This window comes from Eschscholzia californica, unplaced genomic scaffold, assembly GCF_041429995.1.
Source record: "Eschscholzia californica isolate CP2 unplaced genomic scaffold, dmEscCali1.0.p SCAF_5, whole genome shotgun sequence".
NCBI lineage: Eukaryota > Viridiplantae > Streptophyta > Magnoliopsida > Ranunculales > Papaveraceae > Eschscholzia > Eschscholzia californica.
This window is the reverse complement of record NW_028238472.1, coordinates 10,577,931-10,601,582: the sequence shown is the minus strand read 5'-3', so window position 1 is coordinate 10,601,582 and position 23,652 is coordinate 10,577,931. Positions and strand designations below refer to the sequence as shown.

Below are 23,652 nucleotides of genomic sequence, written 5' to 3'. Positions count from 1 at the left end.
AGAAAATCATTTATTACCCTGTTTTTCAAAACCTTAAAGGTCTAAATGGATTGAGACTTCCTAATCGATATCGAGCAAGGAGAAGTTTGTAATAAGGTATACAAACATTCTCCAACCAATTATTTAATGTTTGAATGTGTAATGTATAGTTTTCTGCACGAAAATAATATGAATTTGAGTTACATATTCAGACCGATTGGGCCAGGGATCTATCACTATTAAACATATCAACTTATCTGTTTGGACATGTATAGGTCTAGGACAAACCAACCCTTTTTGAGCTAAGCTCAAAAAATCGGAAAAGGAGTCTAGGCGGCTGAAGTGAGAAAGAAGATAAGTCAGAGAGAGAAACGAACAAGAGAGAAACGAACAAGAGAGAAAAGGGGAGTAAGATAGAAACAAAAAATTAATGAGATTAAGAATAAGACTGGATGCTAATAATTTTCTGGTCTCTATAGGATTGTAAGTTTCTTAGCCTCCTGCTAATAGTCTCGCCCTCTAATGACATTTCAGGTGGGAGCTTTTAACAGAACCTCATTAAAAATATCTTTTATAATGATTTATTATATCATTCCATTGTACAAGGCACAACCTACTCAGTCAAATGTTCTTTCAAATGTGTTCAGTTTCAATATTGTTATTTTGATTCGTGTTTGCCGGAAATAAAAAGTTGTGCTACGTGCAATTTTTTTTATGTTGAAAAAAATGAAATTGTACAACTAGTAAGCTAAGATATCTCGAGGGGAAAATTCTACATAACACCACCATTAATTTGGTTATAACACCACAATACACTTGCCTAATTGGTCCCCAACGACATGTAGATGTATTCATTTGCCACTATATAGAAGTTGGAGGTTTGGTTTCCACTTGAGCTCCTACATGCCCATTCAGGCCGCCTCAACATTCCAAGGTACTAGTCCTTGAGTGCCTTTAAAGGCGCCCCATCTTTTTCTTGTTATTAGCCCATCCTTCTCTGGGCTCTTCGGTGGACCTCGGACTAAGCAGTCCGGGGACCACAACTTGTGTTAGTCAAAGGCTCTCAGATTAGGTCGAATCCGTGTTGTTCAAGACCAGCACAAATTAAACCCAGTCCGAATGTCTTCCGACTGTCCCGATCTATGGGGGCGCGAAGAGAGGAGGTCTAGAAAAATGTTGCGGCCGCTATAGATGCGCACCAGACCCCAGTCCTACTATCAAAACTAGACGTCTAGACCTATAGACTAGAGAGAAAGAAGTAAAGTGGACGCCCAGTTCACCAAGAGAGTCCAGATTCCGTCAAAGGCGCTCCCGAGTGTGTATAGCCAGGGAGGGTGACTAGTAGAATAGAATTCCCCACCTCCAGGTTGCTTCTCTTCTGTGGTCTCTCTCTCTCTCTAGAGTCGACTTGCCGTATTCTTTATAGCGGACTCCACTCTTCTTCCCCGGTTCCGATCAAAACTCTCTACTTTCCCTCACAATCTTACCGATCGATTCCTTTAATTCTCTTAAACCCTCAAATAACCCATCTTTTTTCTTTCGATCTTCATACTTTTTGGGTATCGTTCTATTCATCTATATATTTGTTCAATTCTCAAAACTCATTCTATGTTAAGCTGATCGATCTAGGGATTTCTTCAAGTTTATAACTTAGGGTTTCAGTTATTATCTCTAATTGTTTCCTCCTTTTTTCTTTTTTGCAGCTTATAGTCGAGTCTTAAGCCGTAATCATGTTTTCGCGGATGTTTGGAAAACCTAAACAGGAATCAAATGCATTAACAACGTTAGATAAGTTGAATGAGGTTAGAATATTTGATCATTATTTGTTATATATATATATATTTGGATATATTGGCTAGTTTTATGTTTGATTATTGTTCTTTGTCTTTCGTGATTTCGTCTAATTTGTTTAAAGGAGTGATTTTTACAGAATTTTAGTGTGTTTTTCTTGGATTGTTTCAATATCTATTGTGGGTGATCCTAATTTCATTGTTAGGGTTTTGGAATTATTAATTCTTATGTATGAATTTTGAAGTACTTGTTCTAGATGGTCTCATGGAAATTTCATATATGTATAAAATGGAAACCATTATAAGAATAATGTGATCATAATGACATTCAAATACAAATTCGTTAATGTTCTAATCAAGATGTTGCCACATCATTCAGTACGGATTCATGACATGAAATTCAAACCAACTAGCGTTTTCCTTTTATTGAGGGAATTTATCGTCCGTCAAACATATTCTGCATTGATTGATGTGTTAAATCTCATGAGTTTCTTGCACATTGCACATTTACTAGTTGACGTGCCTAATTTAGTCTTTTCTTTCACGTTCCAATCTCGAGCTTCTCTTTTTCCCCTAGTAAAACTTCCAAACTGAGGATTCTACTTTTTTTACTTCGTGAAGTGTCGTCTCGTAAGCGCCAACTGACTAACGGTATTGGGTTTTATAGACACTTGAAATGCTAGAGAAGAAAGAAGGCGTCCTTATAAAGAAGGCTTCTGCAGAGGTTGAGAAAGCCAAGGAATTCACAAGAGCAAAGAACAAAAGGGGTATGTGATATGTCTTTTCCTGTTCCTTTTTCATGTTTTTAGTAACTTTGAGGCTCATAATGCTATATTAGTTAATACATGAAACAATTTCAAAATTGTAAGGATTTTGGGCCAACTTCGACTCATTGTAGTAATGACGATATAGATGAATCATGAATGTATATAGCGTGTGTGAAATAAGCGTAGTGTGTATCGATGAACAAAGTAATTGATTTCCATAATTTTCTGTTTTTGGAATCCGACATCTTTCAGATTAGCGAATGAAATCGGTTAGTTCGTTGTTCTAACTTATCTTTATTATATTAGCTGCAATTCAATGTTTGAAGAGGAAGAGGCTTTACGAACAACAAGTTGAGCAACTTGGAAATTTCCAACTGCGCATTCATGATCAGGTAAATTTACGAAATTCTCAATGATGTTTTAAATTCCTATTCGAATTGTTTTCTACGAACAGTTGGTTTTACATTTTTATGGGGTTTTTTACACCAATTTAGATGATTATGCTGGAAGGTGCAAAAGCGACAACTGAGACAGTTGATGCATTAAGGACTGGAGCCGCTGCTATGAAGGCTATGCAAAAAGCAACGTAAGTAGATGCTTCACTTATGAATTTAACAAATAGTTCTCTTTTGGTTTTTCTCGTTTCTTCTGTCTCTCAGTGCTATAGTTTTCCAACAATACCTTTATTAACATTCTATTTAAGTTACATATAGTTCAAGTCTAACGAACAAATTAAATGTACGCATAGTTTATGTTCCCAGAGGCGAAACCGTGTCTGTAGAAGTTTCTATCTGGAATTGGGTTATTCTGTCTCTCTGATTGACTACAATTTTTAGTGATCGTGGTAAACATTGGTGTTTTTGTCATTCATATAAATATATGGAATTTTTTTTTCGGGACTTCCTTAGGCCTTTTAATTTATCAAAAAGGATCCATCAATTAGTTTTTAAGGCTTTAGCTACCTATGTAAGGTTTCACAAGTTCGCACAGAGTAAGGTTTTACAAGTTCGCACATACTATTTGAGCTTTGCACATAGTTTGCATGGCTTCCAAAAGTTCGCGCGGGGTGCCTAAGCCTAACGAATTTTTGGCATGTCTTTTAAACAAGACCAATTAATTAAGTCAAGTTCCATAACATAAGAAACAATATAACCATAGATATTTATGTATTATCCATTCTAGTCCCTCCTCGGTCTGCCCACTAATTCTTATTTCTGTCTTACTCGATTTTCGCCTCTGAAAACCTTACGCACGGTTAATGCTGGATGTTTTACTCCTTGACCTGTATTTGTCCACTTATTTTCATTCTTTTGCGGATAACTGAAACTTAACCATGTCAAAATGTTATCTTTTTCTCGTGTTACAGAAATATTGATGATGTAGACAAGACAATGGATGAAATTAACGAGCAGACAGAGAACATGAAGCAGATACAGGAAGCATTGTCAGCTCCAATTGGTGCAGCTGCTGATTTTGATGAGGTAGTACTTATATACCATTTCTTTTTGAACTTCGATGTACCTCTGCCAGAGTCAAATTCATCTTGCTATTTTCAGGATGAACTGGAAGCTGAACTAGAGGAGTTGGAAGGAGCTGAGTTGGAAGAACAACTTCTACAGCCAGCAACTACTGCTCCATCCGCTTCGGTTTATGTCCCAGCTGGAAGACAACCAGCACGCCCTACTCCTCAGAAAAACAAAGCTGAGGAAGATGAGTTGGCTGCATTAGAGGCGGAGATGGCTCTTTAAACAGGTCCATTACTTTTTAATCTTTTGTTTCGCGGATAAACAATTACATTTCCGTTATTCGACTTCATATGTAGGAAATAAACAATTGACAAAATAAGTACATCAGTGTTACCGATTATATAAACCAAAAAAGAATTGAACTTCAGTTCGTTTATTTCATGATATTGGTGCTATATTGTTAAAGTTTGGATTAAAAAAAAGAAACCTTGTCATTATCTAATCAGATCATTCAGCGTCGACTAGATTTGGAAAAAGAAAAGCATAGTGTGAGGTCGAAAGACAGCTAATTCATGTTCTTTCCTTCTTTGGTACTTGGCAGGTTTTCGGTCCTGAAATTAAATGAGAGACTTGTGTAAAGATTGGGTTTGATGTGTGATTGATATATATTTACATTGCTTAAAAGCAACCCATAATCTCATCTATCTTAAAGATTGATGTCAATGAGATACCCCTGTTAAGGAAGACTTTTGTATAGTCGCAGGTGTTATGACACTTCTTATTATTCTCTTTCTTGCTTGCTATCTTGTTTCCATTTGATAATTTCTCTTGTCAAGTTTATTTCATGATTTTGATCTGCTGGCAGCATATGCGCTCAAAAAAGATTCAAACTAAGAAATATTAAGTTTATGGACATCCAACTCGACCAATTGCCTTTCTTGGCTATAAGAGTTGTTTGTGTTCACTCGCCTCGTCATGTATAATGTTCTTTTGAGCCTAATATGTTTTTCTTTTCTCTTTTTTCCTGGGTGACGCTGGACAAATACGGTCCTTCAAATTCTTAAGTGTTGGCCTAGTTCAGATACTATCTCAAGTTTGTGAGCGTCTAACAGATTGGCTTCCTAATCTTGGTTTAAAGTAGAAGGGATTTTCCCCACCTCAAATGAATGGTCACAACTTCCAAATAATCTTTTAGGTACTTGAGATCTCCCCACCGAACAGACTCTCTCTCTCCATAAATATAGACAAAAAGGACCAAAAATTTCATCAGAGAGATATGTCCAACTGAAAAGACTTGCCAAATCTTCTACTTTTAGTTATTGCTTTCTCTCTCTCTCTCTCTCTCTAGACTCTAGATCTCCAAGTGGGTGGTGTTGGGGAGTCTGAGAACTCAAGTGGTTCATGACTTCTCATTCATTTTTTAGTGCTTTTCATCTGTTACAGATTCTTGGAAGATAAAAAAAAAAAAGTAAAGTTAATGAATGAATGATTCACAGATAAATGGACACCTATCTTGGTAGGCAAGAAGCATGAGATATGAGATAAAAGCTTGGAAGCCTTTTCAAAAGTGTCACATGAGATTTATCCCCCACCACTTGAGTCACTTTTCAATTTTTCCTCCATTCTTTTCACAATTTCACCCTCATATTCTTCGTCTCCCAAATGTTGATGACTTTGATCATCATTCGGGACAGTTTACGTTATTTTCAAAGAAATTATAGATACATTTCAAATGAACTACAAATAGTGGAGAGATTAGATTCAGATACATTTCAAATGAAATTATAGATAAACGAGTATGATTTTGGGCTCGTGTTAAGTTCGTGCTCGTTAATATTCGAGTCGAGCACGAGCAATAGTCGAGCCGAGCTCGAGCAACTCGTTAAGAGCTCGGCTCGTGTACACCCCTAATGCTAACACATCATAGAATTTTTCTTTCAAATTCTTGATTAAACTTCTACGTAGTTTAAAGTTTTAATCATCGTCTTGACAAATTACGTCCTAACGTGACTAATCGTGTGGTCCGATGATGATCAAGTTTGTTTCTCACCAAAGATGAGGGACCATGATGTGATTATATACAGGGACACAGAAAATTCACATCTTTTTTAAAATAAGTAAATATTATAATAATAAATTTTGGTTGAGAATTTGTGTAAATTTCAAACGGATAAACCCACCCCCAAAACAAAATCACTCATGGGTCTGGAAATCGCTTGCCGAACCCATCGGAAACCTCTCAAAACTTATCTTCTGGAACATTAACCAAGGTACCAACATCAATATCTGGCAGGACTTCTGGATACCTAACCACCCTCCACCGCTACTCAACCTAAAAAATTGTCCCCTAAATACAGTTGATCAACTAATCGCCAATAATTCTTGGAAGAGAAACCTGCTGCAAAGATACTTCGACAAGGACATCGGCAACGCGATCCTTGGCATCAACCTTCACCCCTCGGAGAAGGATGAAATGGTATGGACACTCACAAACTCTGGGCAATTCACTATAAAATCTATGTATAGGCATCTTAGTTCTGACTCCGGAACTCCGGAAAAGGTAGATTGGGCATTCATATGGAACATTGGGACCATCCCCAGAATCAAACTTTTTCTTTGGAAATGCTGCACCAACAGCCTTCCGGTAAAAGACAAAATTGGTAGATACATTGGCAACGATCATACATGTGCCTTTTGCGACAATCGGGAAACTGTTACCCATATTCTTCTCCACTGCAACTTTGCACGGGCAATTTGGTTCTATTACAGCATAAAAACGGATGAGATTGGCTCCGTGCCGGAATGGATTACACATTGGGCCTCGTTGGAAGATGAAACGACCGAGCTTCTAGCAAAAATTATGTGGTTTATATGGAAAGCTAGATGCGAGAAAAGTTTCGGCAAGAAAAACATCCAGCCGACGCAGACTATCCGGCAAATCCAATGCTATATAACAAACATCCCTGAGCAATTTAGAGCTAAAAGGAAGGCAGACCCGCCTCAGTGGCAACCACCTCCACCACCTTTTCTCAAAATAAACGTGGACGCCTCTTTCAAAAACCACACTACGCCGGCAGGCATCGGAAACATCATCCATGATGCAAACGGTGATTTCAGGATGGCTAGAGTGGATTGCATCAGGGGACAAACGGCGGAAGAATGCGAAAGCATAGCTATCCTTAGAGCTGTCACATGGGCGGAAGAGCTACATCTTCACCACATCATAATTGAAAGCGACAACAACAATCTGATAAGGCATATTCATGACAGAAACATAGCTATTAACTGGCAATCAGTATCTAACATCGAACAAATCAGAGCTCGAATAAACCACTTCGAGCAAATCCGATTTCAGTTCAGTCCGAGGAAAACGAATGGCCTGGCTGACGCTCTCGCGAAGTGGGGACGGAAACACAGGATTCCCAGAACGTGGCTCTCTATAGACAACATGAAGTGGGATCTTAATTTGTAGTGCTTTTGTTTGTATTTCTTCTTTCAACAAAAAAAAAAAAAAAAAAAAAAAAAAAAAAAAATATAAGGAGTAGATAAGTGTAAATAGATTGTCTTGTTAACTTGGAAAAAAGAATAAGGCATGTAAATGTTGGATGGTATAATCAAGTGACAATTGCTACCACATTGCTTATTCAATACCTCTTATCCAGCATGTCAAATCTTAATTGGTTGGATAAGCTCTTATTTCTAGTTTTAACCAATAACTATGAGATACAAGAAAAGCATTTTTGTGAATAAGGAAAACATTGATGGTGTGTTTGGTTGCAGGATTCCTAAGTAGGATTCCTATCAAAAGTGGGATTTGGTAGGAATCATGAATCCTTGGTCTGTTTGGCTACCAAGAATCCTAGGACTCTTGAATCCTAAGGATTCCTAATTCCAAAATTTGTATTGGACCAAAATCCCACCCTACCCCCTAGGATTTGCTAGGATTTTGGATTAATGAACCTAAATTTCAAACTTAAAATCAACAAAAAAATATTTCCTTCTACAAAATCATTATTTTTTTTCAAAATCATTATTTTTTTCAAAAATCATATTTTTTCTAAAGACGTTTAAAAATACTCAAATAATAATAAATCATAGGATTCTTAGTCACCAAACAAGTCAAAAAATATTACTTGGATTCATGAATCCGTGGAATCATGAATCCCAAGGACTCATGAATCCACGGATTCATGAGTCCGCCATCCAAACACACCATGATTGTTTTATAGTGCGATGTTAACATGTGTAAAGATGTATTCTAACATGTATTCGTAAGTTCAAGATGAGACACCTCTCATCAAAAAAAAAAAAAGTTCAAGATGAGACAATGATGTTTATCTCAATAGGCACTATTTGTTATTGAGCATCTTACATACTTAGGATGGAAAATGTTGAGAGAAAAGGAACTGAAAAATTGTTTTAGCTCTTTTAGTTTTTAATAATTTGGTAACACAAAAAGATTTAGATCCATGATAAAAGAAAGAAAAAGGACAGCAACCTAACAGTTTTCAACAAACTTGTGAGTCGAATCTTTTATATAGGTGCTTCTTGACATTTATTTCAAAGCAAGATGGTGCAAGTTGAAAAAGATAGAGATAGAAAAAGAGGGCACACACCACAATAAACAATGGTAGTAGACTAGTAGGTATTTAATTTGGAGAGGTTATTGAGACATGAAGGGGAAGATTTGTCAACAATATCTTACTTATTAAATCGAGTTGAAAGATAATTTTTAATCTCAAAATATCTTCTTACATAGTCATATTTATATCTGTATATATAAGTTGGTTTGTCTGACTCGCACTATTTGTTTCTTAATAAAGTCAGGAAAAATCTAGTTGGTTGCCTAAATCTTATGTATATTAAAAAACATGTAGAAAGAGTGGGTACTTAAAGCGTGATTAGCAAGTACATTGTATAAAACCAACAATTTAATTTGGATAGAATCCTTATTAACACTTTATGAACAATATGTATTTTTGCCCAAAATAGAACTATACTTTGCATAATCTATCTTGAAATGTACCAATTACACCAAATTGCTAAAAGGGGAGAATATATAGGTTCTGAGTCTTAAATTCATAAATTGATAAATATCCCATTCATAATAAATTTGGTGTCCTCTAGTTCTATGATAGATTGAGAATTTGAGAAATGCTTTATCTTTGATTCCTTTCCATGGAATGGAAAGTACATTTATTTTAGGTGCTAGTTAGTAGAATGGTCTTAATCTACTAGTTTAGGTAGTTCATCAATAACTATTATCTTCAAATGTCAAAAGTTCTATTATTGTCGTTGTTAATTACAAAATAATATTTTACCCATGTAAACAACCTCACATCCATAAGATCTAGAGTTGGGTCCTAGAATAGACCTTATCATTAGTAGGAAGAAAGATTAACAGTCTCTTACATGGTACTATGCACAAAATCTCTTGTACGATATAATCTATAATATTACGGTGACTGAGGACATTAAATCTTACCAGAATACTATCTAAGAAAGTTGAGTAGTATACTCAACCTCAAAATATCAAATCATATTTGAGAGAAAAAAACTCAATCTATCTAACTCTCAAGGAACAAACATACACATGTTGTAGGGGCCATATGAGAAGCAAAAATGGCAATAAAACCTAAACACATGATGAAGACATACCCTTTGAGTAGATATCCTTAAAAAAAGCAATGGGTGATTTTGATGTGATCTTGTGTTCCCATGGGTCAGGACTTTGTTATTGTCTCTTGAATAACTTGTTAAGTTGGCCTGTTGAAAAGGTAGTAGCTCAATAGTTGTGTAATCTTTATGAAATCCAAGAAAAATTGATGGTCACGTAATTTTCTCAGCCAGTTAATTTATGTTAGGAACTCAATGATCAACGAGTTTAGACTATGGTTGATCTTTTATATGTAATTTTTGTCTCTTAGTCATTGTTGCTGGAAACTGTTTTACACGAGATAAGTTTAAACTGAATTATAATCTATATAACACACTTCTCCCAGTATATTTGTGCCCGTAACTTTTACGCAGGTTAGTCTATTATGAAGTGGTTATTAACAATTAACACACCTAAGCTACATGACAAGCAATAGTCACTCTCAACTCATTTTCGTACAAGTCCTACTTGTGTATAGTTTTTCATGAAAAGATGTTGTTAAATTCATTTTGTTTGAATATTATGCCTCTAACGTTTTGTTGTTATCTAGACTACTCAGTCATTGAATAAGCAAATAATTAAGTTCAGAAAATATTAGATATTTGTTTCCACTATTCATCCTGATTGTACATTTTTTTCTTTTTTTAAGATCAGACTTTAAAAATCATTACATTAGAATCACATTAATGCGTCATAATTATAATATGCAATATCTAAAATACATGTGATAAATTTCAATGATAAATTACTTTTACCGGAACTCGATCTCACGATCTCATGGGCTAAGCGGGAGTGTCCAACCACTGCACCAAAAAATGGTGGACTCTCGATTGTACTATTAAAGTATTGAAAGTGCATTATAGTTTTTTTTTAGTTCTTTCAGTGTTACTCTTATCAGTATTATTTTTGTCTTTTTAGTGTAACTCTTATAAGTATTATTTTAGTTCTTTCTGTTACTCTAAGTATTATTTTTGTCTCGTCTAATTCTTCTTTTTTTCATTAACATGTTATTTTTATATTTAACTTACACCTGAAAATCCTTTTAATATTTTTTATGTTTGTAGGATATATGAAATCTCATCTATTTTACCACAGGCAGATCTCACTATTTAATATAACGGGAAATTTGGTTAAAACTCATTATAAATGTTTTATTTTTGCGAAAAAAGGTAAGTCCATTTTTTTAGTCTTCAATCCTTTAATTATTTTTTTAATTTGTAATAACTTTACAACACCCTGCAACAGCTTCGCAACACTTTGCGGCAACTCTGCAACAACTTTACCAAAATATTGAATTTATGACAAAAAAAATTAGATTTTTAGCAAAAAAAAAAAGAATTATAACTTATCTTTTTAACTTACAAAAAATTCAAAATTAGGTCTTCCCCCAAATAATATAATGTGTGCTGGCAGAGAAGAAATAAAACAATTATGTTTAGGTGAACATATATATATATATATATATATGAATATAATGAGTATATAAATGGAGTATAAATGAGTGTTGCACTTTACATGAGCAACCACTCGTACCAAATCTAACCATATTTTGTACTTTGTATTATTTGTTCTTTATTATTCTTTAGGGATTGCAATCTTGCTGATTAATTTGGATATTGGATATTATTTTTTAATTTCCCCACTTTTCCTTTTTTTTTGGTGCTACCTTAAAGCAAATTACTTTAATAATTACTTGATAAACATGGCCAATATTGACTAAACTAGTCATGTTAAAATTTGATATTAAGACATAATTATATCAGTGTAGATATCAATCTAAAAGAGTTTTCACTTATAAAGTCAATTACTCCTCAAGCATCTAATAAAACTATTTAGATTTGGTCTCACGTCTATTAAGTCCATTCATTCAAGGATACACCAATTGTTTCACATTCATTTGTGAATATTTGCTATTCTTTTTCGACAATAGACTCCAAAAATCATTACATTTATATCGCATCCACGACTTCACGCATCATAAATACAATATGAAGGACATTTATTTATTACCTTAACTACAAGACATGTAGTTCAAAAAAAAAAATGAAGAACTACAAGACATGTACATAAATTTGAGTGTTGAAGTGCTTCTACCAAAATTAGATTCCATCGTCTAATGGGTTATTTCAGTTTTTTTAGAAATTAACTACGATCTACGATAGTCATTACATTGACATTGATACATCAGAGATGTGATAAGCACGGAACTGCCGAATTCAAACTCTTACAAAGAACGGACCTAAAGCCCAACAACGATCTACGATAGTCATTCCAGCGTCTGCTAGGCTATTGCAACAAAAAAAAAAATTTAATAAACTTAAGAGGAAGTGTTCAACCACGAATAACAAGCCAATAATATTTTCCAAATCTCGTAGCGACCCTCATAAATTTACAAAATTTTATGACACCTATCAGTCAAGAAGAGTGTCAAAAAGGGTGGTTCATTTTGTTTAGCAATGACAAGAGAGAAAGAGAATAAGAGGGGTAAAAGCGTCAGATAAAGAAGTGAGTATAAAAATGGATTAATGAACTGAGAAAGAAAAAAACAAGCAAGAAGAAGAAGTAAAATTTGGGTGCGATTTATTTCGCGGGGAAAGCTCTCTCGTTTATTTATGATTTAGATTTGTTTCTAGGGTTTCTAGATTGGTGATTAAATAACAGTCTGGTTAGGCTCTTAGCTTCTTGTTTAGTGAAGATGGGAACAGAAAAAACGTTTAGTTTGGAGGAGATTAAAAATGAAGCCGTTGATCTGGTAAGATAAACTTAAATTTCTATCTCTTTTATTTGATTTCTCTGTTTATAATCTCTATTTAGGTTTTTTTATTTTCAGCTTATTTTGAGTTCTAATTTAGTTCTGAAATTGATATCTTTTTAAGAGAAAAATCAACGTTTCTATCTGATTTTGATTTTGAGTTTGATTTTGCCACCATACTTGTAACGATAATTTCTTCTCTGTTCAAAACAGGGGAGATATTATTATTTTAAGGTGTCTGATTTTCTTTGGGTTTGTCAATTAAGACCTCAAAATTATTTCTTTGCTGAATTCATCCTTTTCTTCACCTCTATTTAACTGCTACTACATTTCTTTTTGGGATTTGGTTACTTCCCCCCACTTGGGAGGGTTTACCGACGCTCCCAAAATTTACCATAGGCCCACCCTCTCTATTAGCGCCTCTTGGACAGGACAGTTAGAGGTCACTCAAACTGAGCCTAATCCGTGCTATGTTTGAATAGTCCTGACTCAGGGCAGTCCAAGACCCACAAAAAGTGCTAAGAGAGGGTCGGACCTATAGCAAAATATTTGGGTGCTATAGACCATACCTTGTCAGTTTCTTGATATTTTATTTTTGTACGGAATTAAAACAAAAAATAAAACTATTATTGTCATCGTCAAACTTTTTACTTTACGATTAGGCCAAAAGTTTACTTCAACCCAAAAAATAGGTTGAGATCTTCTCTCGACAAAATAGGTAGAAGGGCCACCAAGTGGAAATGACGTTTCTGTCTTTCTATATTTACTACATGATACACGAAAAAATGGAATACTGAGAAATAACATATAATGAACAAATATTTAGGTAGTATGAGTTCACAATATTTTATGAAAATACGAAACTTCTACAGAGAAAAAAAAATTCTAACAACGAATATGATTTATTTTGTTTATAACATATTATAAACAAGCATATTGAGTTGTTCTTGTTCATAATGTATTATTTCTCGTCATAACGTACTATTCGAGAAATGAAAAACCGCTTAGAAAGAAAAAGATAAATTGTATTCAAGAACAAAATACCAAATTTGTCATGATGTATTATGAACGTTCATAATCATTATGAGTGCTCGTAGAAAGAGGGTCTAAAATAAGACAATTCATAATACATTCTAAACAATCACAATGTATTACTGTTGGAAGGGTATTTTGTTGCAAAAAAAAAAATTGATTTTGAACGTTTGGTCAATTATGGTTTTTTTTCGTTATAATTTTACTTAAAACCAAGATTACACCAAAAAAATTGGTGAAGACTAATTGTCCATATCGTGACATAAAGTTTAGGACCATTTTGTTAACTTTTAAAAGTCAGTGGTTTGGGGAATTTATTTTTGGTTCAGACGCATGTAAAGTTTTTTACCTTAATTCATTGGAAGGGAAAATTTCATTTTCACCCCCAAAAACTAAACTGTTTCAATTTACCCCTTAATCATCTTCTCCATCTTCTTCATCACCATCACCACTTCTGACTACCGCCAACCCACCACCATTTTCCTCTCTTTTTCCTAATTTCTTTTTCTCTCTTTCTCTCATCTCCTTTCACGGTTCTCACGAAAAGATTTTTCTTCGCCAGAACCCTCTCTGTTTAAGGAAGGGGACTGATCCAATTCTCAGACAAAAGGTATAGAGTTTTAGAGAAAATACTTCAACTCTCAAGGTTCTTGAGCGAATTGGTCTCACAAAGTGCATCATGCTCGACCTCCCCGAGATGTATCAAGAGTTTTAGGGTTTCAACTGAAACCCTCTTTGTAGAGAGACGAATAAGTTGGAGGAGAGAAAGAGAATGTTCAACTCTCAAGATTCATACCACATTTAGAGAGAGAAAGTTCTCTGAGCTTTCATGGTCGGCCATTATTTCCAGACGAAGGGTTCCGGCGAAGGGACCATTCCCTTCGCCGGAACTTAGAGTGAGAGAGAGAAGAAAGAAATACAGAGAAGAGAGAGAGAGAGAAGACAGAGATGAGAGAGAAGAGTTGCCAGAGAGGAGAGAGAGGGGAGAGAGCGAGATCCGGTCGCCGGAGAGGGAGAGTTGGCCGAAGAAGAGAGATAAGGTGCGTTTGGATCGAGTTTTTTTGGTTTTCCACCGTCTTCCCCGAAAACTTTTTAGCTTTCCCCAAAGCGGTGTCCTTTGCTAAATTAGATATAAAAAAAAATCTAATTTATTTCCTAAAGTTTGGAGCAATGGATTGCTGACCCCTTATTTTTGTATCGAGAAACCTTGTGTAAAATTCCACATGTTCCTCCTCCACAGTTTGATTAGGCCATTAGGGTGGTAGTATTGGTCCAGTATATATATAGGGGGGTACTATTTGATAAAGTTTCAACGCCGCGGTCGAAAAAGCGTGTTCCCTTCAGATAACACGCACCGACCAACAAAAGGTATGCGCCCCTTACGCTATAATATATATACTATGTGATGGCGTAAGAGGCTTTCGCACCTTTCAGAGTAGAGTCAAGGGTGGGCCAGACTATGATATTATTCGGCCAAAGAATCATAACTGGTGGCCAAAGGATGTGACCCAATCAACCGTAGAACCCAATATTGGCAATCAGGGCCAATCAAAATGGTGCCCTGTGGTGCAAGCTTTTGCCATTTTCAACTCAAAGAAATTTACCCCAATGACCCATGATTTTGTTTTTGTAAAAGTTAGTCAAATCAAATGAGTACTCCTCTGTTTGGTGAAATAATGGAACAATTTTTTAATGGAAGGGTGTATCTAAAGGGGTTCCATCTTTTTGCTCTTAGTTCAACCCTCTATAGGCATCCTCTTGGGGGCGCAAAGAGAGACGCAAGTGTAAAAACAAGGATTTTTGAGGGAGAGGCCCAAAAAATGGAGGGTAAATAAACATTACCCCCAGGCCAAAAAAAAAATTAGAACCTAGTCCAAATTGTCAGGACAGCTCACAGTTTCCTGGTTTTTATTTTATTTATCCCTCTTTTACCCCTCCACGGGAAATTTCTGTGTTTTCTGACAATCTGACGGACGACAGCGAATCAATTAATTCCCCGTACATGACGTCATGTCAGAGAAACATTCAGATTTTCTGAAAATTCAAAAATGGCGCCATTTTTTGACGAAATTTCAGCCAATTTTTTTGGATCCCTCCCATTATATTTTGTTTCAACTCCTTCTTTCTTCTTATTTATACATCCAAAAATCTTCTTTTCATCATTCTTATTTTGTTTTTCACATTTTATCTTCTTCATCTCTTTCAATCTCTAAAAACATAAATTTTCTTTTCTTTCTCTCTCTAAAAGTTTTATTTTCTTATTTTTGGATGTCCATCATTCTTTTTTGTTTCACATTTTATTTTCTTCATCTCTTTCAATCTCTAAAAACATCAATTTTCTGTTCTTACTCTCTCTAAAAGTTTTATGTTCTCATTTTTGGGTGTTCATCATTCTTATTTTGTTTCACATTTTATCTTCTTCATCTCTTTCAATCTCTATAAACATCAAAGTTTTCTGTCTCTCTCTCTAAAAGTTTTATGTTCTTATTTTTCTTCTTCATCACTCTTATTTGTTTCACATTTTATCTTCTTCATCTCTAAAAACATCAAAGTACATAACCAAATGTCCAGTGCACAGAACCATTTCCGGTACAGGAGAAAATTCCCAGTTCAAAAGTGTCCAGTACTAAACCAAATGACCAGTACATAGAACAATTCCCGGTGCACAAGAAAATTCCCCAGTACAAAAATGTCTAGTGCATAACCAAATGACGAGTACACAGAACAATCCCGGTACACAAGAAAATTCCCACTACAAAAATTTCTAGTACATAACCAAATGGCTTGTACACAGAACAATTCCCGGTACACAAGAAAATTCCCAGTACAAAAATGTGTAGTACATATCTAAAAAATGACCAGTACACTAAATAGTTCCCGGTACACAAGAAAATTTCTTTATACAAATCAATGAAATACTACCAAAAATGAAGAAATTTGTTGAGATTGGAAAGAGATCAGAAATAAATCTGGAAAAAAAGAACGAAATTTGTTGAGATTGGAGAGAGAAATATGTGTGGGAGAAAATAAAAAAGAAATAAGAAATAAATCTGGAAAAAAGAACGAAAATGGCAAGTTGGTAAATTTTGTAATGGCAATTCTGTAAATTCATGGAAAGTACAAGGTTTAATGTCAGGTGCGTCAGACTATTTTCCAAAAAAATTCGAATTTCCCGGGAATTTTTCGATGGCAATTTTGTGAATTTATGGAAAGTACACAGTCTGATGGGAGGCGTGTCAGATTACTTGTCAGAAATTTTCGAGTTTCCCGGGAATTTTTCGATGGTCGTTTCGTAAATTTCAAAAAGAAGAAGGGTGTTTCGGAAATTCCACCCCTAGCCTGACTTTTTTGGACCTGCCCCTCATTCTTTATCTGCAGTGGGCCTGATACATATTGTTGGGCTGATTTTGGGCCTTTTGCCCAACCCCTCTAAAAACAAAGGGGCCGTAGACGCACTTACTTATTAAGGCTATCTCTCGGGCACGAATAGAGAGATCCAGGTGCAAATGGAAGAGGAACCCATATTACCTATTAAGACCATCTCCAAGGGTGGTCTAAATTAAAAGTGTTCGGTATTTGGTATTTTGGAGTCGTCTGCTAACCAATCCAGAGTGATTTGGTTAATGAATTTTATTAAAAATCTTACCAAACCGCTTGTGGTTTGATTTAATTTTCATCCAAATTATAGTTTGTTTACAATTGGATACCACATCAACCATGCAAACAATTTGTTTCCGTATAAAAAACAATGCATTGAGCTATTTCTTCATAGAATGGACTTTTTTTATCTTTTAAAACCTAAAGCACGATTAAACAAATGAAAACCCTAAGTGGATTTCGTGAAAGAAGAAGAATGATGAAGACGACATGAGTTGCCCTTGGTGCAATAGTGGGGATGTGGATATCGAAAAAGAGGTCTTGGTGTTCGTGAATCACTACCTTAGATAATAGAGTGTTAAGGACATGAGATTTAATCATAAATTGAATCTTGACCCACCATTATCTACATATTATAAATTTTATATATGTATAATATTATGTACTATATTATAATATAACTATATATAAAACAATATTTATATTATAATTGAACATTGGTGCCACTTGGTTTTTGCAGTCTTTAGAAGGCGCATTCATTTACCGAAACTAATCTGTTAGTTTTTAGAAATTAACAACATACCAGACTACATATTATCTGGTTCAGTTTGAAAACTGAACCGGATTGATTTTTGTACACCCTTTTTCAAGACCTCCAAATATTGTAGGGTTTGGAGGGAAAGCACCCCCAACAGTTTGGAGCAAGGTGAATATTACTCCTCCAAATATGGAAGAGATACTATTCACTCGTCCAAAATTTTGGGTTTACTCCCTCATGCTTTTTGAATTTAATTTTGAGTCTTTTTTCATTTATTGAATTTGAATTTGAGTCCACAATATTATTTTTGAAGTCCCTAAATTTTATTTTAAGTTATATTTGTTATTTTCCCATCTCTATTCTATTACGTTATTAACTTTATGTCCTTAATGCTTTTTATGGATTGATAATTATGTCCCATTTTAATTTAGTTGTGTTGTAATTAATAAACAAAAAAAATATAAATTAATAATATTTGTCGGAGATTAACATAACTAAAATTTTTATTTAATGATAAATATAATATTAGCCTTATAAAATATTATTTCAATAAGTTTTTGTTTAAATAAAAGTAAGTAGGTTAAAATAATGCTCTTCATCAAAAAAAAAAAAAAAGTAGGTTAGAATAATGATTTTATAACCCTATTAGAGATGAATAGTGTTTCACCCTTGAGTGAAGCTCCAACTATGGACCCATCTTTATAGAATGTCATTTTGGAGAGGCATTTGAAGCTCCACCCTTGGAGATGCTCTAACAAGTCATTACTTGCAAATTCTATTGAGATTTAGATTGTTTTTTTTTTTTTGAATTGTTCAGCGTGTGCCTCGAATCCTTGACCTCTAAGTTAGAAGATTGTTCATATTGAACAAATCATTCAAAAATGAATTATTTAGATTTGAACTTGTCGAACCAAACGGGTTAAATTGATGAATTATGTAGTAACTCCTATTATCTTCGGTTAGAATTCTAAAGCGATAAGGATTTGATCACAGTTGAACATTACCATGTATGTCAAGGTTTAAGGTAGGGTGACAGTACTGAGAACTAACCTCATTTCGAATGTCCATTTGCAGGAAAGAATTCCCATGGAGGAAGTTTTCGAACAGTTGAAATGTAGCAAGGAAGGTCTGTCTTCTGCCGAGGGAGCTAGTCGTCTTGAAATATTTGGACCTAATAAGCTCGAAGAGAAAAAGGTACATTTAGGGTGCTACTTGGAATTTTTCTTCTTCTGCTTCTTCGTAGTCGTATAATAGGTATGACATTATTGTTATCTTATTACAGGAGAGCAAACTTCTTAAGTTTCTTGGTTTTATGTGGAATCCTCTATCATGGGTGATGGAAATGGCTGCTCTAATGGCTATCATTTTAGCAAATGGTGACCATAAACCTCCGGATTGGCAAGACTTCGTTGGTATCATGACCTTGCTGGTATTGAACTCCACTATCAGTTTTTACGAAGAAAACAATGCCGGTAATGCTGCAGCTGCTCTAATGGCTGGTCTCGCACCAAAAACTAAGGTTGATAAGTAAACTCGAATCTTACCTTTTTTTTTTTTACATATTTAGAAAGTGGAAACCTCATTCAATCTTATATTGTTTTGATATACAATTATGTGTTTTTGTAGGTTCTTAGAGACGGTCGGTGGAGTGAGCAAGATGCTGCTATTCTTGTTCCAGGAGATATAATCAGCATTAAGTTAGGTGATATCGTTCCGGCTGATGCTCGTCTTCTTGAGGGTGATCCTTTAAAGATTGACCAATCCGCATTGACCGGAGAATCCCTTCCTGTAACAAAGTGCCCTTCCGAAGAGGTCTTCTCTGGTTCAACTTGCAAACAAGGAGAGATTGAAGCTGTTGTTATTGCTACTGGAGTTCACACCTTCTTCGGAAAGGCTGCACATCTGGTTGATAGTACTAATCAAGTCGGCCATTTTCAGAAGGTTCTTACTGCTATTGGTAACTTCTGTATTTGTTCGATTGCTATTGGAATCCTCATCGAGATTATAGTTATGTACCCAATTCAGAAGCGAAAGTACAGAGATGGAATTGATAATCTTTTGGTTCTTTTGATCGGTGGTATACCCATAGCTATGCCTACTGTTTTATCTGTTACAATGGCTATTGGATCACATAGGCTATCCGAGCAAGGTGCCATTACTAAGAGAATGACTGCCATTGAAGAGATGGCTGGCATGGATGTTTTGTGCAGTGATAAGACAGGAACTTTGACACTGAACAAGCTTAGTGTTGATAAGAATTTGATCGAAGTGTTCGCTAAGGGTGTAGATAAGGAACATGTGATCCTTCTTGCTGCAAGAGCATCTAGGACTGAAAATCAAGATGCCATTGACGCTGCCATGGTTGGGATGCTTGCTGATCCAAAGGAGGTATAGCCTCTCTCTTAAATTCGACTTCTTTCTCTCGCTTGTAGTCTAGTTCATATTGCAACATTTTGTGTACTTTTGGCAGGCTAGAGCTGGTATAAGAGAGGTTCACTTTTTGCCATTCAATCCTGTAGACAAGAGAACTGCTCTGACCTACATCGAGGCTGATGGAAGCTGGCACAGGGCTAGCAAGGGTGCACCGGAACAGGTGAGTTTGGTCTTCATCGTGTCTTGGTGTTTGATTCTACTTCTAGAAGTTATCAGAATGACGATCGACGAGTTGTTTTATGTTACTCTTTGAATTTCATGTGGGAACAGATTATCTCCCTTTGTAACTGTAAGGAGGATGTGAGAAACAAGGTTCATTCTGTGATTGATAAGTTTGCTGAACGTGGGCTTCGATCATTGGCGGTTGCAAGGCAGGTTGTTACGGAATCTCTCTCTCGTTCTCACTCAACACACACACACATGGTCTGAATATTATTTTCTTTTCTTTGCAGGAAGTACCTGAGAGAACAAAAGAAAGTCCAGGTGCACCTTGGCAATTTGTTGGTCTCTTGCCTCTTTTCGATCCTCCCAGGCATGACAGTGCAGAAACCATTAGGAGGGCTCTCAATCTTGGTGTGAATGTAAAGATGATTACAGGTGACGTTTAGGTCTTCCTGCAACTTCGTTCTCACGTTTCATTATTTTCATTTGTACGCTTTTTCATCCTCTTGTATTGGTCAATAATTTTCAGGAGATCAACTTGCTATTGCCAAGGAAACTGGACGAAGACTCGGAATGGGAACAAACATGTATCCATCATCTTCATTACTTGGTCAAGATAAGGATTCATCTATTGCCGCTCTTCCTGTAGATGAATTGATTGAGAAAGCTGATGGGTTTGCAGGAGTTTTTCCTGGTATAGAAACTTGGACTTGCAAAACCAGATCACGAAAACTTCTTCTTTCCATTTTGTTTTTCTAACTTAGGGCTTTTGTTTTGGTGGAACAGAGCATAAATATGAAATAGTGAGGAAGTTACAAGAGAAAAAGCACATATGTGGAATGACTGGAGATGGTGTTAACGATGCACCGGCTTTGAAGAAAGCTGATATTGGAATTGCTGTTGCTGATGCCACGGATGCTGCTAGAAGTGCTTCAGACATTGTCCTCACTGAACCTGGACTCAGTGTTATCATCAGTGCAGTGCTTACGAGCAGAGCTATTTTCCAGAGGATGAAAAACTACACTGTGGGTTACCTCTATCTCATATATATATATATATATATATATATATATATATATATATATATATATAAGCTTTACCATATGAGTCTATAGCTAAGATGTTTGTGCTTTTCTGGTGCAGATATATGCTGTCTCAATCACAATTCGAATTGTCGTAAGTTAAAATAATAGGACGCCAAATGATTATGAAGTTGTGTTATCGTGAAAATAATTGATTTAGCGTCTACCACAATCTTGCAGTTTGGGTTCATGTTCATTGCTCTTTTATGGAAGTTCGACTTCTCTCCTTTCATGGTTTTGATCATTGCTGTCTTAAATGATGGTAGGGATTATTCTTGAATCCTTTTTCCTTGCTGTTGCTATTAAGTTTACGGTATCCATTTCACGACAATAATGGTTTATACATATAGGAACAATCATGACCATATCCAAGGATCGAGTAAAGCCATCTCCAACACCTGATAGCTGGAAATTAAAGGAAATCTTCGCTACTGGAGTTGTTCTTGGTAGTTACCAAGCATTAATGACAGTCGTATTTTTCTGGGCTGCATACAGAACTAACTTCTTCGAGGTAAGAAGTACCTTCTTCGTTCTCCTAAGACAGATACACCGCATCGATTTTCCGTATGTGATGATCTAGCTCGTCTTAATTTTTATGATGCAGGAAAAATTCCATGTTAGATCTATTAGAGATAATCCTCGTGAAATGATGGCTGCCTTATACCTGCAAGTGAGTATTGTGAGTCAGGCCCTCATTTTTGTTACTCGTTCTCGTAGCTGGTCTTTTGTTGAACGCCCCGGATTGCTCTTGCTCGGTGCGTTTGCAGCTGCTCAGCTGGTAAGAAAGTTCTTCCTTAAGTTTTTTCTAGTTCTGTCGTGGAAAACAAAACTCCCCCCTTTCACTCTAATACATACAGAAGCGGATTTTCTAGAGTGGCTAGCTTATGTCTATCCGTAACGGATGGATTAACAGGTAACTAGCATTAATCCGGCAGTATTAGGCCACCACTAAAGGATGGGCTGCAACTTAGATCAGCCAACTAGAATTTTCAGGAAAACAAAGACACATACCAACCATTTCTTCACTAACTATACAAATTCTCTAGTCAAACAACCCAAGCTCAAACAATAACCGATAGTGTTCCCACTTTTGCTTCCTAGGCCCAAGCCTAACAGGTATATGGTTTTATTTTCGACGAATACACTACAAAGGCCACCCAGAAGGCCTTGGAACCTCTAGCTCAATCTCTGGCCGCTTCTTTAAGCTCTGGGGGATATCACATCTACCCTCTTGGAAGGTATTGTATCTACTTGGTTCAAACAAACCCCATGAAATATCTTCCAACATTGTCTTCCAGATGCCTAAATATGATCATATCAATGATTTGTAACCGAAACATGGCTAGAAAAAATCAACGTTTGGCAGGAAACAAACTAACGAGATTGATGATTTGATAGGTTGCAACACTGCTTGCTGTATATGCAAATTGGGGTTTTGCAAAGATCAAAGGAGTTGGTTGGGGATGGGCTGGAGTCATCTGGCTTTACAGTATCGTAACCTATTTCCCACTTGACATCCTAAAATTCGGAATCCGTTATGCTCAGAGTGGAAAAGCTTGGGATACCCTCCTTGAAAACAAGGTAACTTTTCTTCTTTAATACTTCCGTAGTTTTCACTGCAATTTATGTGCAACATCGGAGTTCGGGAAGTAAGGAGCTGTTTTGAATTGTGTTGTACAAAAACAGACTGCATTCACAACCAAGAAGGATTATGGAAGAGAGGAGAGAGAAGCACAATGGGCTCATGCACAAAGAACTTTACATGGTCTTCAACCCCCTGAAACCAATAATCTCTTCTCCGAGAAGAACAGTTACAGAGAACTCTCTGAGATTGCTGAGCAGGCTAAGAGACGAGCTGAAGTTGCAAGGTAATCGCTTAACACTGAGGCCTAGTTTGTAACTGTCAGATTCTCTATAGTACTTCTAACTTCGCTTTTTAAGATAATCAACTTTGGAATGAAATCAACATTTTTAAGCCAATTTGATATCGTTTTCTATTACTTTTTTGTAGGCTTCGAGAGTTGCACACACTGAAGGGACACGTTGAATCAGTGGTGAAGTTGAAAGGACTTGACATTGATACGATCCAACAACATTACACCGTTTGACAAGCCCCTGTAGAAAACATGAATAGATGGATCCGTTTCTCACGCAATGACCTCTTACTAGAACAAACCTTTTCCTTATTTACATAGTTGAGAGGTACTTATCATTCGTATATATATATATATATATATATATATATACATATATAGAGAGAGAGAGTATCAAGTACATATATTTAGATGAGAGAAAAAAATGATGTGTTTTCTTTTCACTCAATGTATTAAGAGGTAATTTACATTTCCGTCAAACTTTCTTCGAATCAATAAACATTCCAGTGGAGGCATGGTTTGAT

At 35.7% G+C, this 23,652-nt stretch overlaps 2 protein-coding genes across 3 annotated transcripts; both read left to right on the top strand.

The window, feature by feature from the left end:
• Window positions 1-1,202: 1,202 nt before the first annotated feature.
• On the top strand, window positions 1,203-4,805 carry LOC147536989 (vacuolar protein sorting-associated protein 32 homolog 1-like). Of its 2 annotated transcripts, XM_086641179.1 has the most exons (8): window positions 1,203-1,538; window positions 1,683-1,781; window positions 2,437-2,536; window positions 2,843-2,928; window positions 3,031-3,122; window positions 3,903-4,017; window positions 4,093-4,288; window positions 4,604-4,805. In XM_086641179.1, the coding sequence occupies exons 2-7, from the start codon at window positions 1,710-1,712 to the stop codon at window positions 4,282-4,284; spliced, it is 657 nt and encodes a 218-aa protein (XP_086497305.1). In that variant the 5' UTR covers window positions 1,203-1,538; window positions 1,683-1,709; the 3' UTR covers window positions 4,285-4,288; window positions 4,604-4,805. The 2 variants fall into 2 exon arrangements, with proteins under 2 accessions (XP_086497305.1, XP_086497306.1); XM_086641180.1 differs by lacking the exon at window positions 4,604-4,805 and having other exon boundaries at window positions 1,245-1,538; window positions 4,093-4,443.
• Window positions 4,806-12,071: 7,266 nt separating this feature from the next.
• Window positions 12,072-23,608, top strand: LOC147536988 (plasma membrane ATPase 4-like). Its single transcript, XM_086644106.1, has 16 exons — window positions 12,072-12,410; window positions 18,652-18,771; window positions 18,860-19,096; window positions 19,204-19,965; window positions 20,048-20,170; window positions 20,281-20,385; window positions 20,463-20,607; window positions 20,702-20,866; window positions 20,959-21,197; window positions 21,316-21,348; window positions 21,435-21,516; window positions 21,605-21,765; window positions 21,859-22,032; window positions 22,653-22,835; window positions 22,941-23,122; window positions 23,266-23,608. The coding sequence occupies exons 1-16, from the start codon at window positions 12,354-12,356 to the stop codon at window positions 23,360-23,362; spliced, it is 2,865 nt and encodes a 954-aa protein (XP_086500232.1). The 5' UTR covers window positions 12,072-12,353; the 3' UTR covers window positions 23,363-23,608.
• Window positions 23,609-23,652: the final 44 nt, after the last annotated feature.